Source organism: Excalfactoria chinensis, chromosome Z (assembly GCF_039878825.1).
Source record: "Excalfactoria chinensis isolate bCotChi1 chromosome Z, bCotChi1.hap2, whole genome shotgun sequence".
Lineage (NCBI taxonomy): Eukaryota > Metazoa > Chordata > Aves > Galliformes > Phasianidae > Excalfactoria > Excalfactoria chinensis.
In genome coordinates this window covers 64,608,987-64,632,459 of record NC_092857.1, presented here as the reverse complement: position 1 = coordinate 64,632,459, position 23,473 = coordinate 64,608,987, and the positions used below count along the sequence as shown (strand labels likewise).

The following is a 23,473-nucleotide window of genomic DNA, read 5'->3' as shown; positions in this document are numbered from 1 at the left end:
AAATGTAAAATACTTATCACTAAAACGCTGTCTATGGAGCAGTTCGAGAATTCCATTCCTCGAAGTCTCTTAATTCTAAACTGAAGAATAGGAAAAGACAAAAGACATCCAAGTTCTAAAAGAAGTGGGGAAAAAAAAAGATGCTGGAAGTTATGTGAATGTCAATTTGACCAGTTAATATAGCCAATGCTGATTAACAAGTTGGTGAAAAGCACCATCAACCAGACCCTGTACCAGGACCCTTTCTCTGCTGGTCAAGAAACAGTCATTGCATTGAAATGCACTGAAATGGTTGGGAGGGCACGAGAGCTGTCATTATGGGCCCACAGCCACTGCCTACATTCCTGTCTAGATGGTGTTTTGGGAATGAGACTTTTGGACTTGCTGATGTACTCTGATCTGAGCTACATCAGAAGGGCTTTCTGCAACAACACTGCGCACAGTAGACTTCAGAAAAGCAATCAAAAGTGAAGAGAGTGAAAAGTTTTATTTGCTCTGTAATTCACAACAAATCAAGTTTAAGTCATCCACAGTATTTTCTCCAATATATTCTGTCATAAAATATGAATAAAAGTGTGTGTTTTTCTGTATACGGTGTGCTCAAGTGCCAACTGAAACAATTACAGCAGATTAAGGACAAACCTACAGCATTCATTTACTTTAGCTGGATCTGACACAGAGACATACTTCTTTATTTGAGAGTCAACTCCAAGAGACTTAGCTAGTTGCACAGCATTTTTATCATCACTGATTAGCGTTCCCAGAGCTACAAGGAGTCTAAAAACAGCTTCAAGATCTTTAACAACCTCCATAACTGTACTGATAACCGATAAACACTGAGCTTTGCCCTCAATGTCGTTCACTTTATGTAAACATACAGCATAGTTCAATGTCAGTGTTGCAAGTGCAATGTGGACATTCTTATTATTGCATGATTTCACTTCTATTGCTTGCGTCATTATTTCATCCCTCTGTTCCATCAGGAGCTTCTGGCCTACTTGGCTGACAAAGCAATTGCAAAGAGCTCTAAGTGCCAACAGTTGGTTTGCTGGCTTTCCTTGAGGGTTGAGAAATTTGAAGAGGAGATGGATAAATTGCACGTGAGCCTTTTCACCACAGAAGTTCTCATTCACAATGGGGTGCCTGATAGACAACCTAAGAATGTCAAGGGCTGGGAAGACAATATCTATGAAACAAGAAAAATAAATTTTAGTAGCAAATTTGCATTAGGTGTGAACATGCTGGTGTGTTTCCTTCAGTAGCAGATGCTTTTAAATCCCTAACATTGGAAACAGGCAGTAACGACATAATATAGAAGCAAAGCCGGATAGACTCCACAAAGTTTCTCAAAGATTCCCAGTGACTGAATACACAGGTACCATCACCATTTGTCTCCATGCTGTATCTTAAAGTTTAATATAGATACAGAAGCAATTGCAGGAAAAGCAAGGTTTTTAGGCCAACTTCAACTCCCAGAAGAAAAATAAAATACATTCAGCTGATAAGCTGGGTATCACTATAAAGAACCCATATTTAGTTTTGCAGTACTTCCCGCTCAACTTCCCCAAATTTCAAATATATTTGGCTCCTAAGGTTTACTACCCGTATCATAAGCTCACACCCATATTAAGGAAACTGAACCTGCTTAGCAATTCACTGAGCAAATACACAGTATCTGTAAAATTAACACTTTATATCAGACTCCTTGTGTTGTACAGAGACATTAGTCAGTACCAGCTCCCACTAGTATACTGTAAGCAATTTTAAATTTAAAAAAAAAAGTATTTTTTCCTGTTAATAAGCTTTAAAGATTAACCTTAAAAAGTAGTTCATCTTAAACACTGCCTATTTAAGTATTTGTATATGTAATGTATCCAGTTCTTCCAAGATGTATTCATAAACAAGATAGTCTTTTCAGACAGTCCATCAGTACTGACAATGTTGTCTAATGACATTGTATCATTCTACTTGCATTCATTCATTCATTCAGAATGTCATTTAACTAATCCACACTGCATAACCTAACTTCAGTAATAAATCTCACCATATTAAATAGAAGACATTTTGTGATATATATTAATATAATTCATTTCCATAGTTTCTCATTTGATAGAACTACAGCTTTGCTTTATTTCCTAAAAAAGCCTCAGAGCTTCTTGAAGAAGCACCTGCTAATGAAATAACCATGACTGATGTCTGTATCAAGTTTCTCTTTGTTGTTGTGCCAACAACAACTTGACAACTAATTAACAGTTCTGCAATTTGTGCTACTGCCCCTGTTATGTTCTTTACTGGGCTCTGTCTGGGTTATAAACTCTCTGGGACAGACTTAGTAACTGCCAGCATTGACAAGAGTTCTGGTTCATAGTGAAGTACTGATAAAAACATAAAAAAATAACTGCAAATGTCTACCTTCTGGCCAGTTGATTGCTTTCCATAAGGTTTGGATTTGTTGTGCTGTAGGCGTTTCTGCTGAGGTATTGCATGTTGCAGACAGTAACTTTTCTAGGATTATCAAGTCATCTTCTGTAAGTTTTTGTTCTTCAGCAGCATTGCCATTAAGTTCCTTTAGTTTCCCTGCAAGACCAATTGAAGACGGATAATTTTCAACTTAACAAAACACTACAAAGAACTGGATTTGCAGTATTTTACTGAAGAAGTTACAACTGTTGTGATCATTTAAAAATATTACTTCTCACAATTTCAGGTTTCTAATTCCAATCGTCACAACAAATATTATTATCAAGCCTTCCCAATGCCACAGTGCTGATTCATAATTCACATTTTAGTCTATGTACAAACAAAGATGCAAAAGAAATGAAAAAGATTTGAATAAAATAACTTTAACCTGGAGATATTTGAACCAGGTACTGTATTTTCCGACAGCATGAATACAAACTGGTTTTACAAAACTCATAACCACATTAAGGCGCTCCACAAGAACATACTGTAAAAAAAAAAACAAACAACTGGAGACAAGGTAGAGATTCTGTGAAATAGTGCAGAACAAGAGTATGGATGGATAAACAGGAAGAAAAAAACAGCAACATTCATCAAAAGTGTGTGTCTTACTACTAAATACTGTGTATCATTTCCTGTAATGCAAAATGTTCTGATTAAACGCACTTGACTCTATGGAACTAGAGAACACCTTCAATACAGTGCAGACTACACTGTATGAGTAACTTGTGCTTTGAAACTTCCATAAGCAAAACCAGAAAGGAATTGCTTGTGAACCACATATTCAGCAGCTGGGAGAAAAATACCTCAGTGCTCAGATATACCAGTTTTGTAAACAAAACACTGAACACTGCAGATAGCAGGAGAAAAAAAAAACTAGATGACCTACATTAGATGGGAAGAGGAGTAAACTTCAGAAGAATTCCTAAGCCTTCTAATACATTCACCATTAAAACAATTACTATAATTTTAAAAGGTTGAAACTGCGAAAGAGCAGGAAAACAACTGGAAATAACTTATTTTTTCCCTTCAAAAATCTATTTATTTTAAACAGAAAAAAATAAACCCCACCCTTGAAATTAAAATACTGACCCAAAATCTGTGTAGGATTGGCCTGGTCAAAGGTGACAGCATCCTTCTTAGGAAAATAAATGTTTTCAGCTTTAGCTGATTGGTAAGCACCTGTTCCTACATAAACAAAATACAAGAAGTTTAACAACATACCAAAGCATCTGATACCGAGTATTACCCAACCAGTAAGACTTTCCCACTGTTCATCACTCAGATTTTCTTTTAATAAAAGCCTTGATGCTTAAGCAATAGATGTCTTTCTTTACATTGTTTTTATGTACATTTTATATGCAAAGGTTAAAAGCTAAAGCAATCCTTTACAAGCTATTCTTCCCTCCACTACATTTTTGTTAAGTAGGGATTTTTATGTGATATCTGAATTACAGTGAAAAGTAGAGTCGCAGGAATTAATACTGCAATTAAGGCATGAAAACTCTCTGGCTTTTGAATAAAAACTTCTCCTGCTCCTCATTACTTTTATAGTAATAGGCAGTGATCAAGATCTGCAGATATGACAAAGTTACCTCACATGCAAGAGTAAACCAACATCATGATATTAATAAAAAGCTCTAATTTATGATCTTCTAGAATCACAGATGAATTAGATTATATTGTATAATTTCCACTAAAACTGCAGATATTAATTTCTTTGTGCAACAGCTACTAGCATACCAAAAATCTGCTCAATAAGCAGATTCCTAATGCATATTATAAAGCTTTCGTGCGTGTGGCACTACAGCAAGGAGGTCACTCCAAAAGGAATGGTTTGTATGCATTTCCATGGAAACTATAACAGATGCAAAGAGCACAAGAACACTGTTTGATAGAGCAAATTCTCAGCAACAAAACACTCTTTTTCAACATGCCACCACCATTAGCTATGCAATTTTGCCACTGATGAACAAGAGTCTGCAGATTGCACTCATAAAAGTCTGCATGGAGCTGTATCAGATGAGGGTCAGGCTGGGTGTTAGAAAAATGTTCTTCACCAGAGTGAAGGCCTTCACCAGGCTTCCCAGAGCACTGCGCAAGGTCCCAAGCTGTCAGAGTTCAGTGAGTGTTTGGACAATACTCTCAGACACAGGTTTGAATTTTGGGCGGTCCTGTGTGGAACCAGGAGTTTGATCTGATGATCCCTGTGGTCCCTTCTGACTCAGGATATTCTACAATTCCTACATGAAAAATAAGGCTTTGTTCCCCTTGCTTTTTTTTTTAATAATTTCTAAAATATAAGCAATTTCAATCTGCCTATAGTGCTTAAGTATAAACTTAAAGCAGCACAGAATCCATGTCTAAGCAACAGCCAAAGAAAAAGATCAGCAGTTCTCTTTACGTGGCAGGCCTCATTCTTACCTGTGTATGGATCATGCCCACCCATTGGAGCTACTACATTTGATGCTGAACCAGGAACATAGCGACCAGCACCTGAATGGAGAGGTTAGACTTTTTGATCACCACCACTGGCAAAGAGGTAGTGTATATGTGCTTTTAATTAGTAGTTTTGAAATATCACTACTAAGGGTATTTAAAAAAAAAAAAAGAAAAAGTCCTCAAACTCTTATTGAAACTTATGGATTTTTTCCTGTGTATATGTGTGAGGGTTGTACTGGTGGCAGTAATGGCACTCACAAGCTAGGTTTGTTGACATTCACGCAGTTTTTCTGGCACCACTGATGCCAACACCCCTGGTAGAAATTTCTGTGACTATTAAGAGCTCCAGGCTGTTACACAGGCCTGCCTTCCCCCTCTGCCTGGGTCAATGATGGCCTCTCCTGAAGGAAGGCAGGTTCCAGATGTGGTACCAAGTACTCAGGTGCCAAAGCCAAGAAACAACCAGCACAGTTCAGAGGAGATTGTCAAGGTTTTTAAGAGATAAGAATCTAAGCCACAAAAAACAAGAGATGAGGGACAGCTGGAGACCATAGTATAGGGGATATGGAGGAGGACTGTCAAGATGGGGAATGATTTAACTTCAAGCAACAGCAGGAAGGCTTCTGCTCCACATGGACATGTGCAAGTGCAGAATGAATATTATACCTGGCAGGACAAACACACAAAAGAGGATGCATCACAGCTAGCTGAGACTGCAGCTAACATGCAAAAAAGAGGAAAGGAAAGCAGCAGTGGTGAGAGGTTTCTTCCTGCGGGGCACAGACACCTATCTATTGATGTGACCTGTTATCTTGGGATGTTTGTTGTTTGCTGGGAGTCAGGATACAGGATGTCAGAGGGACTGCCACAGCTTGCCTGGCCCTCATACTTTAACCCCTGCTACTCTTCCACCTACACATCAACGATACTGCCAAGAAAGACCTGCATAGCATTAAGAGTGGTTAGAGAGCTCTGAGGGAAGGTCCATATCCGCACGACCCTTCTCTGAGGATCAAAAGCTACTAGGCAGGATGAGATGCCTTTACAAACAGGCTTATTACAGATGAGAAGGATTTTAAGCTAGCTATGAGACAAAGGATTAGAATCTAAAATTTAGTATATATAGGTACCAATAACAGTCACATAAGATAAAGAGAATAATGAGGAAAAAAAGAACAGTCATTCTATGAAAATGCCCGATCCTGAGCTGGCCACACATACAAGATTGGCAAAACATAGTATTTAACATTTTACTGCTGTGTTGTAGAGGACAGAGTGACATGAGGCAGATCAGACAAGCAGAGGGCTTTCTCCTCTGCTAAAGAGATCTGGACAGGCAACACCCAATCTGTCCCACAGTGCTACCCCCAGTTGAGGACAAGAGGAAACAGGGCACTAACTGACCACTGTAAAATACACATCTTAATTACTAGCAAGACAAATTACAGTTAAGATTACTAACATTATATTACCTGTAAACGGATCTGCTGCAGGGGCTGTATTCAACAGAGATGAAGAGCCTGGAACATAACGCCCAGAACCTAGTGAAACATACATACCACCTTAGTGTTAGTATTAGTATATATCAGTGTTTTCAGACAGATGCAACTGAAAAATGAAGGCAAACATCAAATATGTCTTATGGCTTATTGTGGCATTATGACAAATTAGATATCTTTACACAGATCCCCCAGTGCTCAAGAAAATTCTAATTATTTCAGAGTCAGAACTTTTTTTCTGGAACATAAGCATTGTACATTTGAACAGAGTGAAGTTAAAAGGCATGAGCATAGGTTTACACAGCTGCAGCTCCATGAGACACATCTGAACCTGACTGATGGCCTCTAAAGGCATTTCTAGTTCAGTGCAAGAAAAAAAAAAATATATATATATGTTTAGTTTAACTATTTTCATGTAATTTTGTTCCTACATACAACTCCATGGAACTGTTTGAATAGAGGATTAGTTTGTAATGCAAAAGAGAGAATGTAATCAATTAATTACTCAACAGCTGAACCGTGTTAAGTTTTAAATATGCTTTTAAATAAATTAAAAATTACAGTTTTCATTTTCTGCCTGAAAAGGAGTTACTTACGTATCTTATCAAGTTTCATTCTTTCTCTAGTTAAATATTTTCATTTTATCCATTGCCTTAACAGCATCCAGCCACTCTTAGCCTAGTATAAAGTATTTTCTTATGTTAGAAAAGAAAGACTAGACTGAAAAACAATACAACTGGCTTGATTAACATTTTGTTCAAAGATTTGCTCTGACAAAAGCCTCTCAGATTTGACAAGCTTTTCAGTTTTTCTTGTCAGGTTTATCTGTGCCATGCTTTCCATCATTTAAGGACACAAAGCAAGTGCAAGAACTAGGACAATGAAGTCTTGATGATCAGTTAGATGGACTGAAACTGACTGAAGACATGGGGCCCAGAGGGTGACATCAGCAGCACATCTAGTTAGAAGCTACTACGTGGCAACAGACCCTGCATGTCAGTTACTGGAACTAATCTTGCTTCACACCTTCATTAATGATCTGGATGATGTAGTACAGTGTACCCTCAGCAAATCTGCAAGAGAAACAAAATGGGAAGACCAGCTGATACTCCAGAGGGCTAGTTGTCTTACCACCTAAGGGGATTTGGCTAGGCAGAAACCTCTTGGAATTCAACATGGAGAAGTTCAAAGCACTGCACCTGGAGAGAAACAATTCCAGGCACCAGTATGTGCTAGGGACTACTGAAAAGAAGCTTGGCAGAAAAGGACTTCACAGTCCTAATGGACACCAAGCTGATCATGAGTCAGCAATGACTATACTGCAAAGATGACTAACAGTATCCTGGGATGAAATGACAGCAGGTGGAGAGGTGAGCCCTTCTCTCTACTTAGCACTCGGGAAGTTGCCCCTGGAGTACTGTATCCAGTTCTGAGATCCCCACTACAAGAGAGATGGGCATATCAGAGAATACAGTGAAGGGCCACAGGATGCAAAGAAGACAAAGACAGTATCTTTCAAGGGATGCCCAGTGACAAAACAAACTAAAACACAGGAAGTTCTGTCTGGACACCAGGAAACACTTTTTAATTGTGCGCATGACTAAGCAGTTGCCCCAAGAAGCTGTGGAGTCTTCCATGCTGGAAGTATTCAGGAGCCATCTGGATGTGGTCCTGGACAAATTGGCACCCCCCCTGTCTGAGGTCAGAGGTTAGACCTGGTGATCTCTAGAGATCCCTTCCAGCTTCAACTATTCTGCAGCTCTCAAGTCTGCATGCAGAGTGACCTATGCTGCCAGATAAGCATAACAAGCTTACAGCATCACTGTAGACCACAAAATGCTCTAAGCCATTCTACTAAGTTCATGTTCTAGCCTTAAGATGGAATATAAGGAATATACTTAGAAAAAACATCAGAGCATAGTAAGAATATTTAAAAGCACACATCAGTATCTCAGATACTTAACTTCTTGGTTATGCACAAATTTTGGTTTTTTGTTTGTTTTTTTTACCTGTAAATGGGTCTGAAAATTCAGCATTTGTAGTCAACGGAGCTTGCCCCTTAGTGTTGTCTATAATAAATTTGGCCACCTGATCCAGAAACATTGGATTTAGATTATTCTTTTGCAGGAAGTTATAGGCAGTCAGCCAAGGATCATCAGAAATGTTATATGGCAGTTTGTAGGAAGGTCCATTTTCATTTACATCAATAGTAAATACATAGTCATACTCCTGTAATCAGAATAAAAACAAAAACAAATGTGGCACTTGTCAGTACATTTTTGCATAAAGAAATATCAAACGTAGACTGATAATGGTCCAGGCCTAAGCCTAAAACTTTAATACCGCAACTTGCAGATTCTATCAACAGTAATCTCACAGTCTTTTACTTGTTGGAGCTTATGTATAACTATACCCTACATTTTCCATAATTCTGTACTTTGAGAAAAACAGGCTAGAACAATATATCTGTATGTACACTGTCATTATATATATTACAAAATAACTCATGGACAGCTCCAACTTTAAAGATATAAGTCAGTCATGCATCTGAAAAAAACATTAGGATGAAAATCACACTACTACTACACAAGAATAAAGCCCTATAGTTTTTTAAAGCATACAAGTTTTTTGTAATGCAGATTTTCTTTTTCTGTGTATGCTTCAGTAAATTAAATGATTAGTTTTCAGATTATTCATCTTTACATTCCAAAATTAGAAAAAGGACAGAGAAAACCTGATACCTAGAATTTCATATGGCCTGATGTTACCAACTGCAGGCTTCTCTCTCTTTGGAAAGGCAGTTACACCTAACTTTTCAGTGTAGTAGTAATAAATATAAGAGATTTTGTTTATTTCTTTAGTAAGAAAGAATCTACAGAGTAAATTCTATTTGTTCACTGATTTTACAAAATGCATTTCAAAAGTAAAATAGAAACTAACAGTCCTACCTGTAAGTTTTATTAAATCAAAAAAAAGTGCAGAAAAAAATATAACCAATCCCTATTTTAACATCTATATTATAGTTAAGTCATGATCAGAATCTTTTTTTTTTTGTCTAATGCAAATCAGGCATTTAACTTTAAAAGGAATAAAACCTATTTTAAAAAAATGTTGTACATACCTTTCCTTCAAACAAAACCTTTCCAGATGTTTGTTGCGTGCCTCCTGAAGAACCAACAACGTCACCAATCTTTATCCATCTTCCTTCACTAGCACTCCACTGATACGCTTCAACTTTCCCATTATCTTTAATCAGCCGTGTCTGTCCATCTCTTGTTCCTGCAGACGTAAACATTTAACAGATTACATAAATTTAAAATAAATTTTACTTTTAAACTTCTTAAGAAAGAGAAAGCAAGTCTTACACAGAACTCAAATATAACAATGAAGAAATAGTTCACAAAGATTTGAAGTCACAGCACAGAATATTAGATGGTAAGTGTTGCAACAATATCTGTTGCAGAGACTAGCTTCAAAGAAGGTAAGACTGCACTGGGCAAGGGATCTGGACTAAAAAAGGCCAATAAAAAAGCTCTTTAAGGCTTATTTTGAAGCTAGTAACAGCGCTGCACTTGTGCTGGGGAGCTAGCAGCTTGTGGGTGGGCTCCTGAGTCAGCAGCGACTGAGCTGGTACGTTACTGGCACAGTTTAAACACCTGCCTTTGACATTTGCACCTGATAATAAGCTTTAAAGAGCCTCCGGGAGGGCACACCAGGTGAATAATCATTGTTGCTGCCTATGGAGAATAGGGAAGTCCAGTGAGTAAGCACAGCCCATGCTGCCCATACTGTGCTGCAGCTCAAGTGGTAAGAACTGTAAGTATTGTTCCTCCTTGCTTAGGGGACCTGCTTTCTTGTTGGCAGTCTCTGAGACTCCAGGCCTAAACACAGTCTTCGCCCCACAGTGGGCTTATTCAAAGAAGACTGTGACAACTCAGACGGAGGGCCTGCCCAGAAACATAGTTTTCCAGGTCCCCAGCTGCAGGGAGTGTCTGAGCCCGTTACTGCCAGGGGAGGGTGGCAGGGATTCCACCTGTGCGAGGTGTGAGCAGGTGGATGAGCTGCTCAGCCTGGTGGTGGAGCTTAAGGAAGAGGTGCAGGGACTAAGGACCATCAGGGAGCATGAGCTCCTTCAACATACTGCAGCATACTGAAAGCCAGCTTTTCCCGAATTATTTTGCAGGATAATTATTTTTTACCTTTTAAGTATAGAAAAAAGCGCAATGAAAACAGAACAAAAGCTGTTTTCTTTAGCAATTCTACTGAAAGTGATTCAATTTTGGAATGTAGTTCCAAATAGTTTCACTATGTTAGATCCAAGATCTGGAGGCGCCTCTAGCATAACAGAAATGTAAACAACTCACCAGGATCCTTAATGTGTTCTCTTCCAGGAAGATCATCAGCATTAATTCCTAAATCACCAGTTTTAGGGTCAATAGTTGTGCGGGAAAGTTCATCCTCGAAGGCCTGTATCTCCTCAGCACTTGCCGTTCTTTCCAAAGAGTTTGTAAACACCCTTATGATTCCATCACTGAATGGAGAGAAGACGTTCAAAGACAAAAATAGTATTTTAAATATCAAAATTACATACATTCTAATAGCAACTTCTATGTCATTATAAATCACAGTTATTTCCAGCAATCCTCCCCTTTTTTTTTTTTTTTTTTTTAAATTAATTTGCTCTCATGCTAAAGAGAGCCTACAGGATTTACAAAGGTAAACTCGAAACTCCATAATACAAGTCAAGGTAGGATATGCCTATCTAATGTGTTATACACACAGTATATTCTCAGTATTACCATGTTTCCAAATAATTATTTTTACCTCTGCAGTTTGCATATCAACAGAATGGACTTTTGACTGAAACACAGCACATACATTTAATTTCCACATGCATCTTCACAGCTGTATTTTTAAATATAGTGGGAAAAGACAATCAAAGAGATGCACATCTTTTCACCTGGATTTTTTCAGATCTAAATCTGAAAACACACTGAAAATAAGACATGGATACCTTGTACCAACTACAATGTCATCATTGTCTAACACGCAGCAGCACCATACAGACTGAGCTGGGAGTCTGATTGTTTGAGCACATTCCCCTTGCCTCCAGATTCTAAGAGATCTATCTTCTCCAGTAGTTACAAAATCTGAAAGGAAAAAAAAATATATATATATAAAAGCTTTTGAAGCTGGTTTTTAGCATACTGTGTTAGTAGGTGTCTATAACTTGTTACCTAAAAATTAAAACAGCAAAAGTCACTTCATGCTTGTCTGGTAAAAAAACAAACAAACAAAACAACAATGAACTGCAGAGACTGAGCAGTCAGACAGGGAAAAAAAACTGTTTGCAACTCAAGACTGCCTTCTCCTTCCAAGAGCTTTATCAAAGACCTAGAAATTAGCACTGTTTCCAGAGTATTACCATGGTACTGACTGAATTTATTAGAATCATAGAATCACCAAGGTTGGAAAAGACCTAAAAGATCATCCAGTCCAACCGTTCACCTATTACTAATAGCTCCCACTAAACCATGTCCCTCAGCACAACATCCAGTCTTTCCTTGAACACCCCCAGGGTCGGTGACTTCACCACCTCCCTGGGCAGTCCATTCTAGTGCCTGACCACCCTTTCTGAAAAGTAATACTTCCTAATGTCCAGCCTGAATCTCCCCTGCCGCAGCTTGAAACCATTCCCTCTGGTCCTATCACTAATGACACAAGAGAAGAGGCTGACCCCCAGCTCACTACAACCTCCCTTCAGGAAGTTATAGAGAGCAATGAGGTTTTCTCTGAGCCTCCTCTTCTCCAGCTCCTTCAGCCGCTCCTCATAAGGCCTGTGCGCCAGACCCCTCACCAGCTTTATTGCCCTCCTCTGAACACGTTCCAGGGAATCGATGTCTTTCTTGCAGTGAGGGGCCCAAAACGGGACACAGTACTCGAGGTGTGGCCTCACCAGTGCTGAGTACAAGGGAACAATCACCTCTCTGCTCCTGCTGGCAACACTGTTTCTGATGCAAGCCAGGATGCCAATTGGCCTTCTTGGCCACCTGGGGACACTCTCGGCTCATGTTCAGCCGAGCATCAATCAATAACCCCAGGTCCATTTCCTCTATGCAGTCCTCCAGCCACTCCACCCCAAGCCTGTAGCGACAACCAGGGTTGTTGTAGCCGAAGTGCAGGACGTGGCATTTTGTCTTGCTGAACCTCATCCCATTGGCTTCAGCCCAGCCCTCCAGCCTGTCCAGATCCCTCTGTAGGGCCTCGCTACCCCCAGGCAGATCCACACTCCCAGCCAATTTAGTGTCATCTGCGAACTTACTGAGGGTGCACTCAATGCCCCCATCCAGGTCATCACTAAAGAGGACAGGCCCCAGCACTGACCCCTGGGGAACACCACTCATGACCGGTCGCCAGCTGGATTTAAATCCATTCACCACCACTCTCTGAGCCCAGCCCTCCAGCCAGCTCCTTACCCAGCCAAGAGTGTACCCATCCAAGCCACAGGCTGCCAACTTCTGCAGGACTTTGTTGATTCAGAACTAACTGTTGCAGACAGTTGAACAATTTCCTAACCTCTAACTCTCAAAACAAATACATACATCACATGCATAAAATCATTGATCTGAACTATTTCTAGGGTGCTTTGAAATCATAGAATAGCTTGGGTTAGAAGGGACATCGAGGATCAAGTTCCAAACACCTTGCTGCAGGCAGGGTTGCCAACCATTAGATCAAATACCAGATCAGGTTGCCCAGGGCCTCATCCACCCTGACCTTGAACACCTCCAGGGATGGGGCATCCACAACCTCTCCAGGCAGCCTGTGCAAGCACCTCAACACCCTCTCTGAAAATCTAGATCTCCCCTTCTTTAAAACCATTCCCCCTTGTCCTACCACTAACTACCCATGTAGTAAGTTCATTTTTCTCCTGTTTGTAAGCTCTGTTTATATACTGGCTCTGTTTATATACTATAATTGAAGAGTATTGTTTCCAAGATGGACCCTTGGGGGACAACCGCTCACCACCAGCCTTCTCTTTGACACTGAGCCATGGACCACAACCCTCTTGCCTTGACTTTTCTATCAATTCCTTACTCACTGAAATGTAGGTATTTTCAAACTGCTAAGCCATACATACTATTTAAGTGCTCCACAGCTATTTGTACTTCAGTTCTGTCATCTGGATGGTAATTTTGTGTATCACGTTATCAAAGCTCCCTGCCTATGAACTTTCATCTTACTTGCTACAAGATCAATCCTGCAAAAGACATGGTTTGGAGTTAATAAATAATATATATATATATATTTCTCATGCAAATTAAAAAATGCACAAACAAATTCAATACTGTGTTCATTGTTTATGGCAGTTCCACAAAACTACTGACTGCCTACTTTAACATTCTATTTTGGAACAGTGTTGGCTAATAGTCACAAAAGATAAACTTACCTTTACAGTGAGGGAAGACAGATACGCTGTATATGTAGTTTGTATGTCCATAATACACATGCAGACACTCGCCAGAGATACGCCATCTTCGAACGCTAGCATCGTTAGAGCACGAAAGGAATTCCATTTCACTGAGAATAGCTAAACCTCTTACACAATCTTCATGTCCTTTGTAGAAGAAAGAAAACTTTTTGATGTAGTTTGTCTTTCAATTACCAGCAGTATATCATTTCTATTTAGCTCACATCTATATCCTGGAAACTATTTTTTATTATGGAAGCACTGAAAGAAATTTAAGTCTTTTACTAGTAATGGGATTTCTGGGTAAACAACGAGAGATTGTTAAAATTATTCCTAAAAACTGTTCGATTTACAGAAGTCTTAGTTGTTTCTGATTATATTTTCCCTGTTTTTAATAAAGCATATGACCTTAATTAAATTAGCACCTGCAGCAGTATTTACCAGTGTAAGTTCTTTCACATCTGCCCGCCTTCCACAGCTTAATAGTTTTGTCAGCCGAACCTGTCAACATTAATCCCTGTTCAGGCAGTATTTTTACTGCCCATATTGCAGCTGTGTGACCCTGAAAAAAAAAAAACAACAACCCCACATTGTTAAACTTGTTAAAGTAAAATTCAGTACCTATTTTATAGTCATGCAGAAGAACTTCATACCTGTAATGTCATCATACATCTGTCATTCAACCAGACTTTGGCAGTTGCATCCCATGATCCACTTAATAGTGTGCCAAATTTCCCAGAAGAAAGGCTGCAAACTGGAATGTATTTTCAGATTAACAATATGTTTCCTGCATTGTCACCAATCTTGTGCAAGTAATTTTAAATTATTTACGAAAATTAATTTGGCATTTGCAACAAAGCTATCCTTGAGGAGTTTGGAGAAAAATTAAACAGAAATGCAGTTGATAGCCACTTAGAAAGGAACAGCCTACAAATCTTCTTATTTTAGATGACAGATGTTCACTCCTTTTTGTAATTTATATATTTACATTTTAAGTTTAGTATCTGATCTCAAGTTAGAATTGACCAACAGCACAGATAATAAGAAACAGAATTAATGCAAAGATTTAGTCATAAGATTACAGAGAAAAACAAGATTTCATTAACACATTAGCTTACATCCTTCACAAAACAAGTTTTCACACTAAAAATACTTAGCTCATCTTCTTGGAAGATGATGATTACTTATTTAACACAGATATAAACTGCAAATGCTCCAGTAATGCAGAGCTATAAAACTCAAGAGGCACAGTAGCAATAAGAGTTATTCAAAGTATACAAAAAGAGCTAAATTAGAATACACTGTCCATATAAGAATTAATTAAAGAAGGTAGAGCTTTATGTTTCACACAGCAGTGAGAACTGGACAGTATTCTGCTCATGTCTACTGTTAGTAATATCTCAGTTTTTTCCCCACTTCTGAAGCAGATTTTATAATTAATGGTTTTATATTATGTATATATAAGGCACAGATATATTACACTATAAATATAATGTGTATGTATATGTTTTGCATTACTATAAGAACTGCCACAAATACTTTTTCGTTAAGAGAATCCAATGTGCTTCATATAACACCATGTCTTTTTACATATCTGAAGGGAATATATCAAATATTCTTCTATCTACGCACCTAGCCCCGATTTCACAGTAAGTATGAAAGGCATTCCACACCTTCCTACACAATGACATTATTTAATTTCTCTATCATAGCAAGCCAAAACATTGATAATGCAAATATGTAAACTTTGGGTGGTGTGTAGCAGCTAAGGTTGCTTTCAAGCTGATCTCCAGAATCCTTCGACATATTAAGAGATCCTGAACATCCATAATTTGCAATGTGGAATTCCATAATTAAATACTACATCAGATCATGAAAGCAAACAAACAAAAAACAAGCAAAAAAAATTCTCTGCATTCTAATATAAGAATTGCTGAATCTTTTTAAGGATATGTAACATTGTTTTAATGGTATATGTTGCATTGATTTACTTAAAGAGACCAAATTTCTGCAGTGACATTTTAGAACTTGGTGCATTTTTAAAGCACCAGTTAGCACTGCAGCTCCCTTAGGTAATAAAATGAGCACTGCAAGTTTGTTTATCCCAGGAAGCTCCTCTTTGCAACTTTATGAACTCAAACACCAAAACTAAGCTTTACACAATACAGAGGATTAAGTTAACTGCTTCTTAAAAAATATAACTTAATAGAAAGGATACATTCTGAAATTGCTCCATGATCATGAGCTCAAATACTCACCGTAGAAGTCGAAGTCCTTAAGTCAAACTGCCTTTGTGTGAATTGAGATTATAGAATGCTGCTTATAGAGGCCATAATTAAAAGAGTTTACATAGTAAATATTAAAGAAATCAAAACTGAGTTTTACAACTTCAACTCAATTTCCTAATAAATCACATTAACTTCTATGTAACAAACTCAAAGTTTTTTAAAAATTGTACATACCTGTATTCTTATGACCCTTAAGGACATAAAGAGGAGTTGTGCTGTCAACTGTGAAAATGCAAATATTCTGATCATTGCCACCGGTTGCAATCAGCCCACGAGGATAGAGGTCACTTGGAGGTATGATGCACACACAAGATACAAAATTGGAGTGGCCACGCATACAGTGCATTTCAGTAAATCCCCTGTTAAGACTAAACACAAATGATAATCAGTCCAGTGTCAAAACAGAAATAACACTTAACTAACTTTCTTTCCTGCAATAAATTTCCATGCAACTTAGAAAGTTCTTGAAATGATGAGAGACCCAACAAACCACAGTTAGAGCAATTAGTTGTCCTCCATCTCAACAGCAGGGCTACAGACACCAACTGAAACACGTGTGAGCACTCACGCAAATCCGCCAACTATCTCTGCTTCACAGAAAGTCGCTGGAAAACAACTTCAAATGTAGTTCAGAATTGAGAGCAGAAGCAGCTGAGGAGGTCCCATTGCTGCCTCCATAACTTCCATCATCTCACACTGCTTTGCAGGACCTGCTCCCTAAGGAAAATCCCTTGTTCTGTTACTAGGCATCTCCAAAAGAACCTGGCCCCACCTGCTCAACTCCTGCACTTCTGATACTTACAAACAGGGATGAGACCCCCCCTAATCTCCAGGGCATACAGTCCCAGGTCTCTTAGACTTTTCCCACATAGGGAAGGGCTTTCCTCCAGGCCTCAAATCGTCCCGATAGCTCTCCACTGGACTCCCTCTAGAAGATTCCATCTTCCCTGAACTATGGAGCCCAGAACTTTAACAGCACTCAAGACAGCCTCACAGTGCTGCCTGCCCGGGGTAGATAAACAAAGATCCTTCCAAAACATTCAAAAAAAAAAAACAAACAAACAAAAAAAAAAAAAAAACACAAAACTGCTTCACTGTGAAAACTACCACGTTTATAGGATTATTTCAACGCTGACAAAGAAAGGAGAAAGCAGCCTGAACATCAGCCGGACACAGCCTCCCACGTTCACAAAAGCCACCACTATAACCCTAAGAATGACGATACCACCAGCCCTCCAGCCGTGCTGCCCACAGCAGCCGCCTCGCCTTACAGCCATCCTTCAGCCAGCCCTGTAAACACACGCGAGCCCGCCGTACCCGCCGGGCCATGCAGGGAGCAGGCCGCGGAACGCCCCAGCACTCACCCGTCCGGCGTCCAGAGCCGAGCGGTCCGGTCCCGAGATACGGACACGAAGCCGCCCTCGGGAAAGAGGCCTCGCGTTAGGCCCCGCACGTCCTGCTCATGTCCCAGCAGGGTGCAGCGAAGCCGGTAGGCGCCGCCGCTACCACCCGCCATAACGAAAAGTGGGACCGATCTGACACAGCAACCGCCCCGATCCCCGCCACCACAGCTACTGCCGGAAGCCGCTTCGCACCGCGACGGAAGAAATGCCGCCGGACGCGCCGGCGGGAGGAGCCGAGACTACAAGTCCCAGCAAGCCCCGCGCCAACCGGAGACAATACAGAGGCCGCGTCGTCGCCGCGGTGCACTCTGGGAGATGTAGTCCCCGCTGGTTGTAGGGGGTGGGAACGAGGTTTCTGACCATCGCGATAGTGGGGCGCTGCAGCGGTAGGCTGAGCCGTTGCTGCGATACCGCCGCCGTGGCCTGAGGAGGCGTCATGGCTGCACGGGGCTGAGGGGAGGGGGCTGCGGCCCCTGCGAAGAGGTCTCTGCCCGCTCGTGGCTCTGTGTGGTCTGCTGTGAGCACGGCCTGTGCTCTGTGCCCCGCTTCTAAAAGGGGAGCTGCACTGGGGGACTTGGAGGAATCCCTGTTGAAAGGGATAGAGTCAGCTTTAAGCGAGTTGTTCTGTGGTCGTTCTGAAGAAACTTCACAAATGAAAGGACTGTTCATTATCCTTCTTTCCAGGGAGAAGTTCGAAAGGAAACAGACATGGCGAGCGGCCACAGAACTCCCATAGGCTGTCCTCCTTCGAGAGCAGGAGTAGGGCTGCCAGCAAGGCCATCCTCTGCAGCAAGGGCTCCATCAGCAGCCAGGATAGGAACAGGGGTATGTGAAAAAAAAAAGAAAAAAAAAAAAAAAAAAGTAAACTTGGGTATCTTTAAATTGTTACACAGGCTTTTGTAATTTTTCAGGAGTGATAAACAAAAAGCATAATGCTGTAGCAGGGTTATAATAAATTGTGTTACATCAAACTGGTGGCCAGTCACTTGGGGGGGGGGGGGGTCCCCAGGTTTCCATCTTAGGGTGAGTTCACTTTAATGTCTTCATAAATGGCTTGGATATAGGACTACAAGGTGTTTGGAGCAAGTTTGCTGATGATACTGAATTGGGAGGAGCTGTGTTGATTCCATCAAGGATGGTGAGGGCTTGCAGCAAAATCTAGACAAACATCACCAACTGCATGATGTTTAATGAGAACAAGTGTTGATTTCTGTACCTGGGAAGGGGCAACCCTGGCTATACATCCAGGTGAAGGAATAAGACACTGGAAAGCAGCCCTGCTGAAAAACTTTCTGCTCATAGCAGCTTATACGTGAGTGTACAGCAGTGTGCCCAGGAAGCCAGGAAAGCCAACCATATCCAGAGACTGCCAGCTGGGTGAGGGAAGTAACTGTCTCATTCTATCCCACACCAGTACAGGCTCACTTTGAATACTGTGTGCAGTATTTGGTGCCACTGTACAAAAGGACATGAAAGTATTAGAGAGTGTCCAAAGAGAGACTGTGGACGTGTTGTAGGGTCTGGGGGGCTAGAGGTGTGAGGAGAGGCTGCAGCTCCTTGATTTGTTAAGCTCAGAGCAGAGGAAGCTGAGGGAAGGCCTCATGGCAGACTGTAGCTCTTCACAGAAAGCTGTTCTCCGGTGCCAGCACCAGGACTTGAGGGAATGGCACAGATCTGTGTTGTGGAGGGTCTGTTTGGATATCAGGAGGGTGTCGTGTACTGGAACAGCTTCCCCAGCACAGTGGTCAAGGCACCAAGCTGACAGAGTTCAAGAAGATTCTGGACAGTGCTCACAGAAAATAGTCTAATTTTTGGGTGGTCCTCTGTGGAGTCAGGCGTTGGGACTTGGTGATCATCAGGGTATTTTACTATTGTGTGATATTTTGTGTGATATATTCTCAGGAAGAACTGAAAGATTTTCATTCTGTAGAGAGTTTTACTTTGTAATTCTGATGGAAAGAGGTCAGTGAGGTCTTGCATCATGAGTTCATCTGGGAAATCAGGATAGTATCAGTGTCATGCACAAACCTCAGTGAATAACTCCTCAAAAGCAATCTCGTACCTTTCTACAGCGAAAGTTTGACTGAAGCTCTGTTTGCCTGAAGAGGTATACACACTGAATGATTCTTATATGAAGATTTTAGAGACTGCTTCTTAAGTTTGTAATTGCTTTGGTGATTGCATGAAGATAGAAAAAATCATAACTCAGAGTTGGGGTTTTTTTTGGTGGGATTTTGTTATGTTTTTCCAGATGCCTCCCAGTACATCAAGACCTGGTTCTCGTGCTGGTTCTTCAACTGCAAGTGGAATCTTGTCACCTCACATTAAAGTGGCAGACCGCCCAGTCACACAGCAGGGATTAAGTGGAATGAAAACTGGAATTAAAGGTATTTCTTTTGTATCAAATTGTCTGAATAAGTTTTAAAGGAGCATTCAAAAGAAAACATAGGTATACACACCTGTGAAAAATTGTGAATTGATATGACTATGTGGAGTGAGAGGAAAGTTAAAGCACACCCTGTCCTTTGATTATGGCTGTCAAAGTAGACAACAGCTTTTCTATGCCTGAGCTTGCTTAGGACTTTTAAATCTACTTAAATACAATTTAAAAGGAACAGTAGAATAAACTGTATCTTCTTCCAGGGCTGCAGAGTAATTAAGAATCTGCAATGTACCTTAGTAAACAAAGTATTTAATAGAGCTGAAAAAGTATTTTCTATCTACACAGCGTTCTAAAAGGAACTTCTGCTTTCATTTGTTTCAGTGAAGTAAAATCTTTTCAAGAACACTGAGAAGATGACAGTTCTCTGTGTGTAAAATCTGCAAATTATGAAATTGGAATGAATTACAGTCTAATGAATTGTCATTTTATTCTCCTTTGCCAGGTCCTCAGAGACAGATAATGGATAAAACTTATTATCTTGGACTGCTGAGGTATGTCTTAAACTCAAAGTGTAGAAAGTGTAAAGTTCCATTCCCTCTTTTCCCATCCATCGTGCTTAACAATAGTGTGGGATAACTGATGTTGACTAATAATAAAATCTGTGCTGTTTGAGATGTGAAGGCCATTTTGGAGGTAGTTTGTAGGAGGAGAGGAATGTTATCCTTATCTCCAGGCAGATTTCTTTCACATTTTGTTCACAGGCTAGCTAAGTTCAGTGCTCTCTCTCCCACAGCATTCGTTACAGAAACATCAGTGATTTTGAGCTTCCACCTGTGGCATGTAGCTTCAGTTGTGAGAGTTAGAATCTCAAACTAAGCACATTTTAGTGTATGCTTTGAGCTCCCACTTTTAAGTGGCACTGATAAAAACACGTGCTGCTTTCTCAGCAGATCGTATTACAGTGTTGCATGAGCAGTCCTGAAAGATGGTGTCAGTTGTTTGTTTTTTTTTTATATGCACAGCATCTGTATTCTGTGGAAGGATGCTGTGATTTTTTTGGTCTATTTCAAAAGTGTTAATGCTTGTTTCAACCAGACCAAAAAAAAATAATGAAAACAATTTCATAGCTAGGTCTTCTAATGTTTGCTTATGACTTTATCTGGCAGAACTACTTAAATTTTTCCTTATTTATCTAGCTTTTCTTAGAAATGGTTTATTGGAAACACAGCACAGTACTGTGTGAGCAGGATAGTGTTTCCTTATTGCCTGGAGTAGAATTTTGTTTTTCACTGTGTTTTAGTTGTACATTTAATTTTTTTAAATTTTATTTTTTGCAGAAGCAAAACCAGTGAACTCACATCAGAAATTAACAAGCTGCAGGAAGAAATAAAAATGTACAAGCAAGAGAAATCTGCTTATTTGTCATATGAGAGAAGGTGAGCTCTGTGGCAACTAACACAAAGTTAGCTTTCTCAATCACCAGACTTTGTTCTAGGCTACTAGGCAGGCTTCAAGGAACCATTAAGTTAATCTTTTTTTATTATTTCATTTGGATAAATAACACTTCCTGATTTAAGTTTGGCTTCTTACTTTGTATTCAGGGCAGAGGCTTTAGCTGGTGAAATCAAAGAATGGCAAGGTCAGCTAGAAGACTACAACATGGTATGCTTGTATCAGCTTTCTATACTAAAAACACACTTTACCCTTCTTTCCTTTGTTTATTACTGATTTTGCTTTAGTTCAACTTATTTTTTTCATTGCTGTTTCTCCTTAGAAGTGTAGTGGTTAATAATTCTGAGTTTATTCAGTTACCAGAAGAGAAAAAAACAGAAGCTAAGGAGAACAAAACAAGAAATTTTAATATGTGTAAGGACAAGCTGTTGCAGATGCAATTAAGAAATCAGCGATGTATGATAATCTAGTTTGTACAGCTACATTAAATGAGATTACTTCTAAGAACTGTGTGTAATCTGTTCAGGTTTAAAATTCAGGTCTTTTTCTGCTTCTAGATAAATAATGTATTTTCATGAATGCTTTGTGAGTTGCTACTTATTTTTCTGTTTGGTTTTTTTGTGTGTGTGTGTGTATGTAGTTATTTTTGTCTTTAATAAGTAAGAATTCTGACAGGTTGAAATTCTGTCTATTTTCAGGTTGTAGATCTACTTAATACCAATACTGACATAGCAGAAGTGATTCGTGATTACAATTTGGTAAGAATTAAAATATTTGCTATATTTAATCAATGGAATGGCATATATTAGATGTCAGTGCTTTGAACACGTCTTATATAGAAAAGCATGATACTAGTTTAGAATGTATATTGTCTTTTCTAGTTTAAATTGGACATAATACTTGGCAACATTATGTGTTTGTAGTAAGTTAGCTATCCGAAGTCTGGGCAGATAATAGTGCTTTTGTGAAGATAGTGCACCTGTGACTTAGATTTGAGAAGGCTGTGTTTCCAAGTTAAACTGCAAGTGTTACATTACATGATTTCTCTGACTAAAAAGCATAGAATGCTATGTGTTACAAAAGCAAATTCAGTTGTCTGCACTGCAACTTAAAGCTTCCTAATGCTCTAAAAATTTTAGTTCTCTACTGTTTTCTATCTTCTAAATAACTCCAATCAAGTCTGTGATGTGGACAATGTTTTTCAAGATAGTGAGATGAATTATCCAAGTATTAAAGCTTTAAAAGCATGTTCTGTTTCTTGAGATTACTTTTCCTGTTATTTTGGTAGCTTGAAAAACCGCCTGTGTGTTTCTTGGCCAATTTTTTTTTTTTCCATGTTGACTGAAAAATGAACTCTCATTGTGTCACAGAGGGAACAGTGCTCTATTACACTTGCATTCTGTCTCTGGGCTTAAGCAGTATTGTACTAATGGATCCCATAGTAATAGTATGGAAATTGATTTGCTACAGACTTGCTTGCACTTCTTTTTCAAGCTCAGAAGTGCAGTGGAAGGCTACAATTTCAGAAACTATTTCTTCAGGACTGCCTGAGAACACCTCTGGAGCAGGAGGCCTCTGCTCCTCCTTTCTCTTCTGCATTCTGAGCAGCTTCTTTCTCCAGTACAGAGCTTTGAACTTGTGCATACAGTATGTTTTCTTCTTCTATATTATATTCAAATATATATTTTTTCTTTTTTCTCTAGTTAAAAGTTCAGAATGACCGAGAAGCTCAGAGTGTGGATAAAATTTTCACAGAAAGACAAGCGTAAGTACACAACATACATGCCTGTCAAATAATGCCAACTCTTTACCTGGAAACAGTAAAATTGAGAAGTTACTGAGTTCAGAAATTTGTCAGCAGTGTAATCCATGAAACAGATGATATCCAAACTTTTTAGATCATATATCAGTATCAAGTTGAAGCTGGAATTTCTGTCTTTAAATTCTTCTGAGTAACTACTGTGGTGATAACTTAGCTTGTTATCCAGAAAGAAATAGGTGGCATTGAAGTCTCCTGGTCTGCTGAGACCTACTGATTGCAGATTATGGGTGTTGTGTTGTAGCAGACAGGGAAA

General features: G+C 39.5%; 2 protein-coding genes across 3 annotated transcripts in view; one reads left to right on the top strand and one right to left on the bottom strand.

Moving 5' to 3' along the window:
* Nucleotides 1-468: 468 nt before the first annotated feature.
* Nucleotides 469-17,788, bottom strand: PLAA (phospholipase A2 activating protein). 2 transcript variants are annotated; one of them, XM_072359153.1, is made up of 14 exons: nucleotides 17,525-17,788; nucleotides 16,335-16,528; nucleotides 14,526-14,626; nucleotides 14,314-14,434; nucleotides 13,852-14,019; nucleotides 11,416-11,551; nucleotides 10,766-10,932; nucleotides 9,523-9,680; nucleotides 8,411-8,630; nucleotides 6,375-6,443; nucleotides 4,885-4,956; nucleotides 3,553-3,648; nucleotides 2,413-2,577; nucleotides 469-1,186 (listed from the first exon to the last, which is right to left on the bottom strand). In XM_072359153.1, the coding sequence occupies exons 1-14, from the start codon at nucleotides 17,674-17,676 to the stop codon at nucleotides 621-623; spliced, it is 2,385 nt and encodes a 794-aa protein (XP_072215254.1). In that variant the 5' UTR covers nucleotides 17,677-17,788; the 3' UTR covers nucleotides 469-620. The 2 variants fall into 2 exon arrangements, with proteins under 2 accessions (XP_072215254.1, XP_072215255.1); XM_072359154.1 differs by lacking the exon at nucleotides 4,885-4,956.
* A 127-nt stretch (nucleotides 17,789-17,915) lies between these two features.
* The window catches only part of IFT74 (intraflagellar transport 74), a 30,266-nt gene continuing 24,708 nt past the window's right edge, over nucleotides 17,916-23,473 (top strand). The window contains exons 1-8 of the mRNA XM_072359224.1: nucleotides 17,916-18,046; nucleotides 18,248-18,388; nucleotides 19,815-19,950; nucleotides 20,449-20,497; nucleotides 21,284-21,382; nucleotides 21,548-21,608; nucleotides 22,097-22,156; nucleotides 23,102-23,163. Coding sequence (XP_072215325.1) covers nucleotides 18,272-18,388; nucleotides 19,815-19,950; nucleotides 20,449-20,497; nucleotides 21,284-21,382; nucleotides 21,548-21,608; nucleotides 22,097-22,156; nucleotides 23,102-23,163 — 584 coding nt within the window. The 5' untranslated portion in view covers nucleotides 17,916-18,046; nucleotides 18,248-18,271. The remainder of the gene's footprint in view (nucleotides 18,047-18,247; nucleotides 18,389-19,814; nucleotides 19,951-20,448; nucleotides 20,498-21,283; nucleotides 21,383-21,547; nucleotides 21,609-22,096; nucleotides 22,157-23,101; nucleotides 23,164-23,473) is intronic.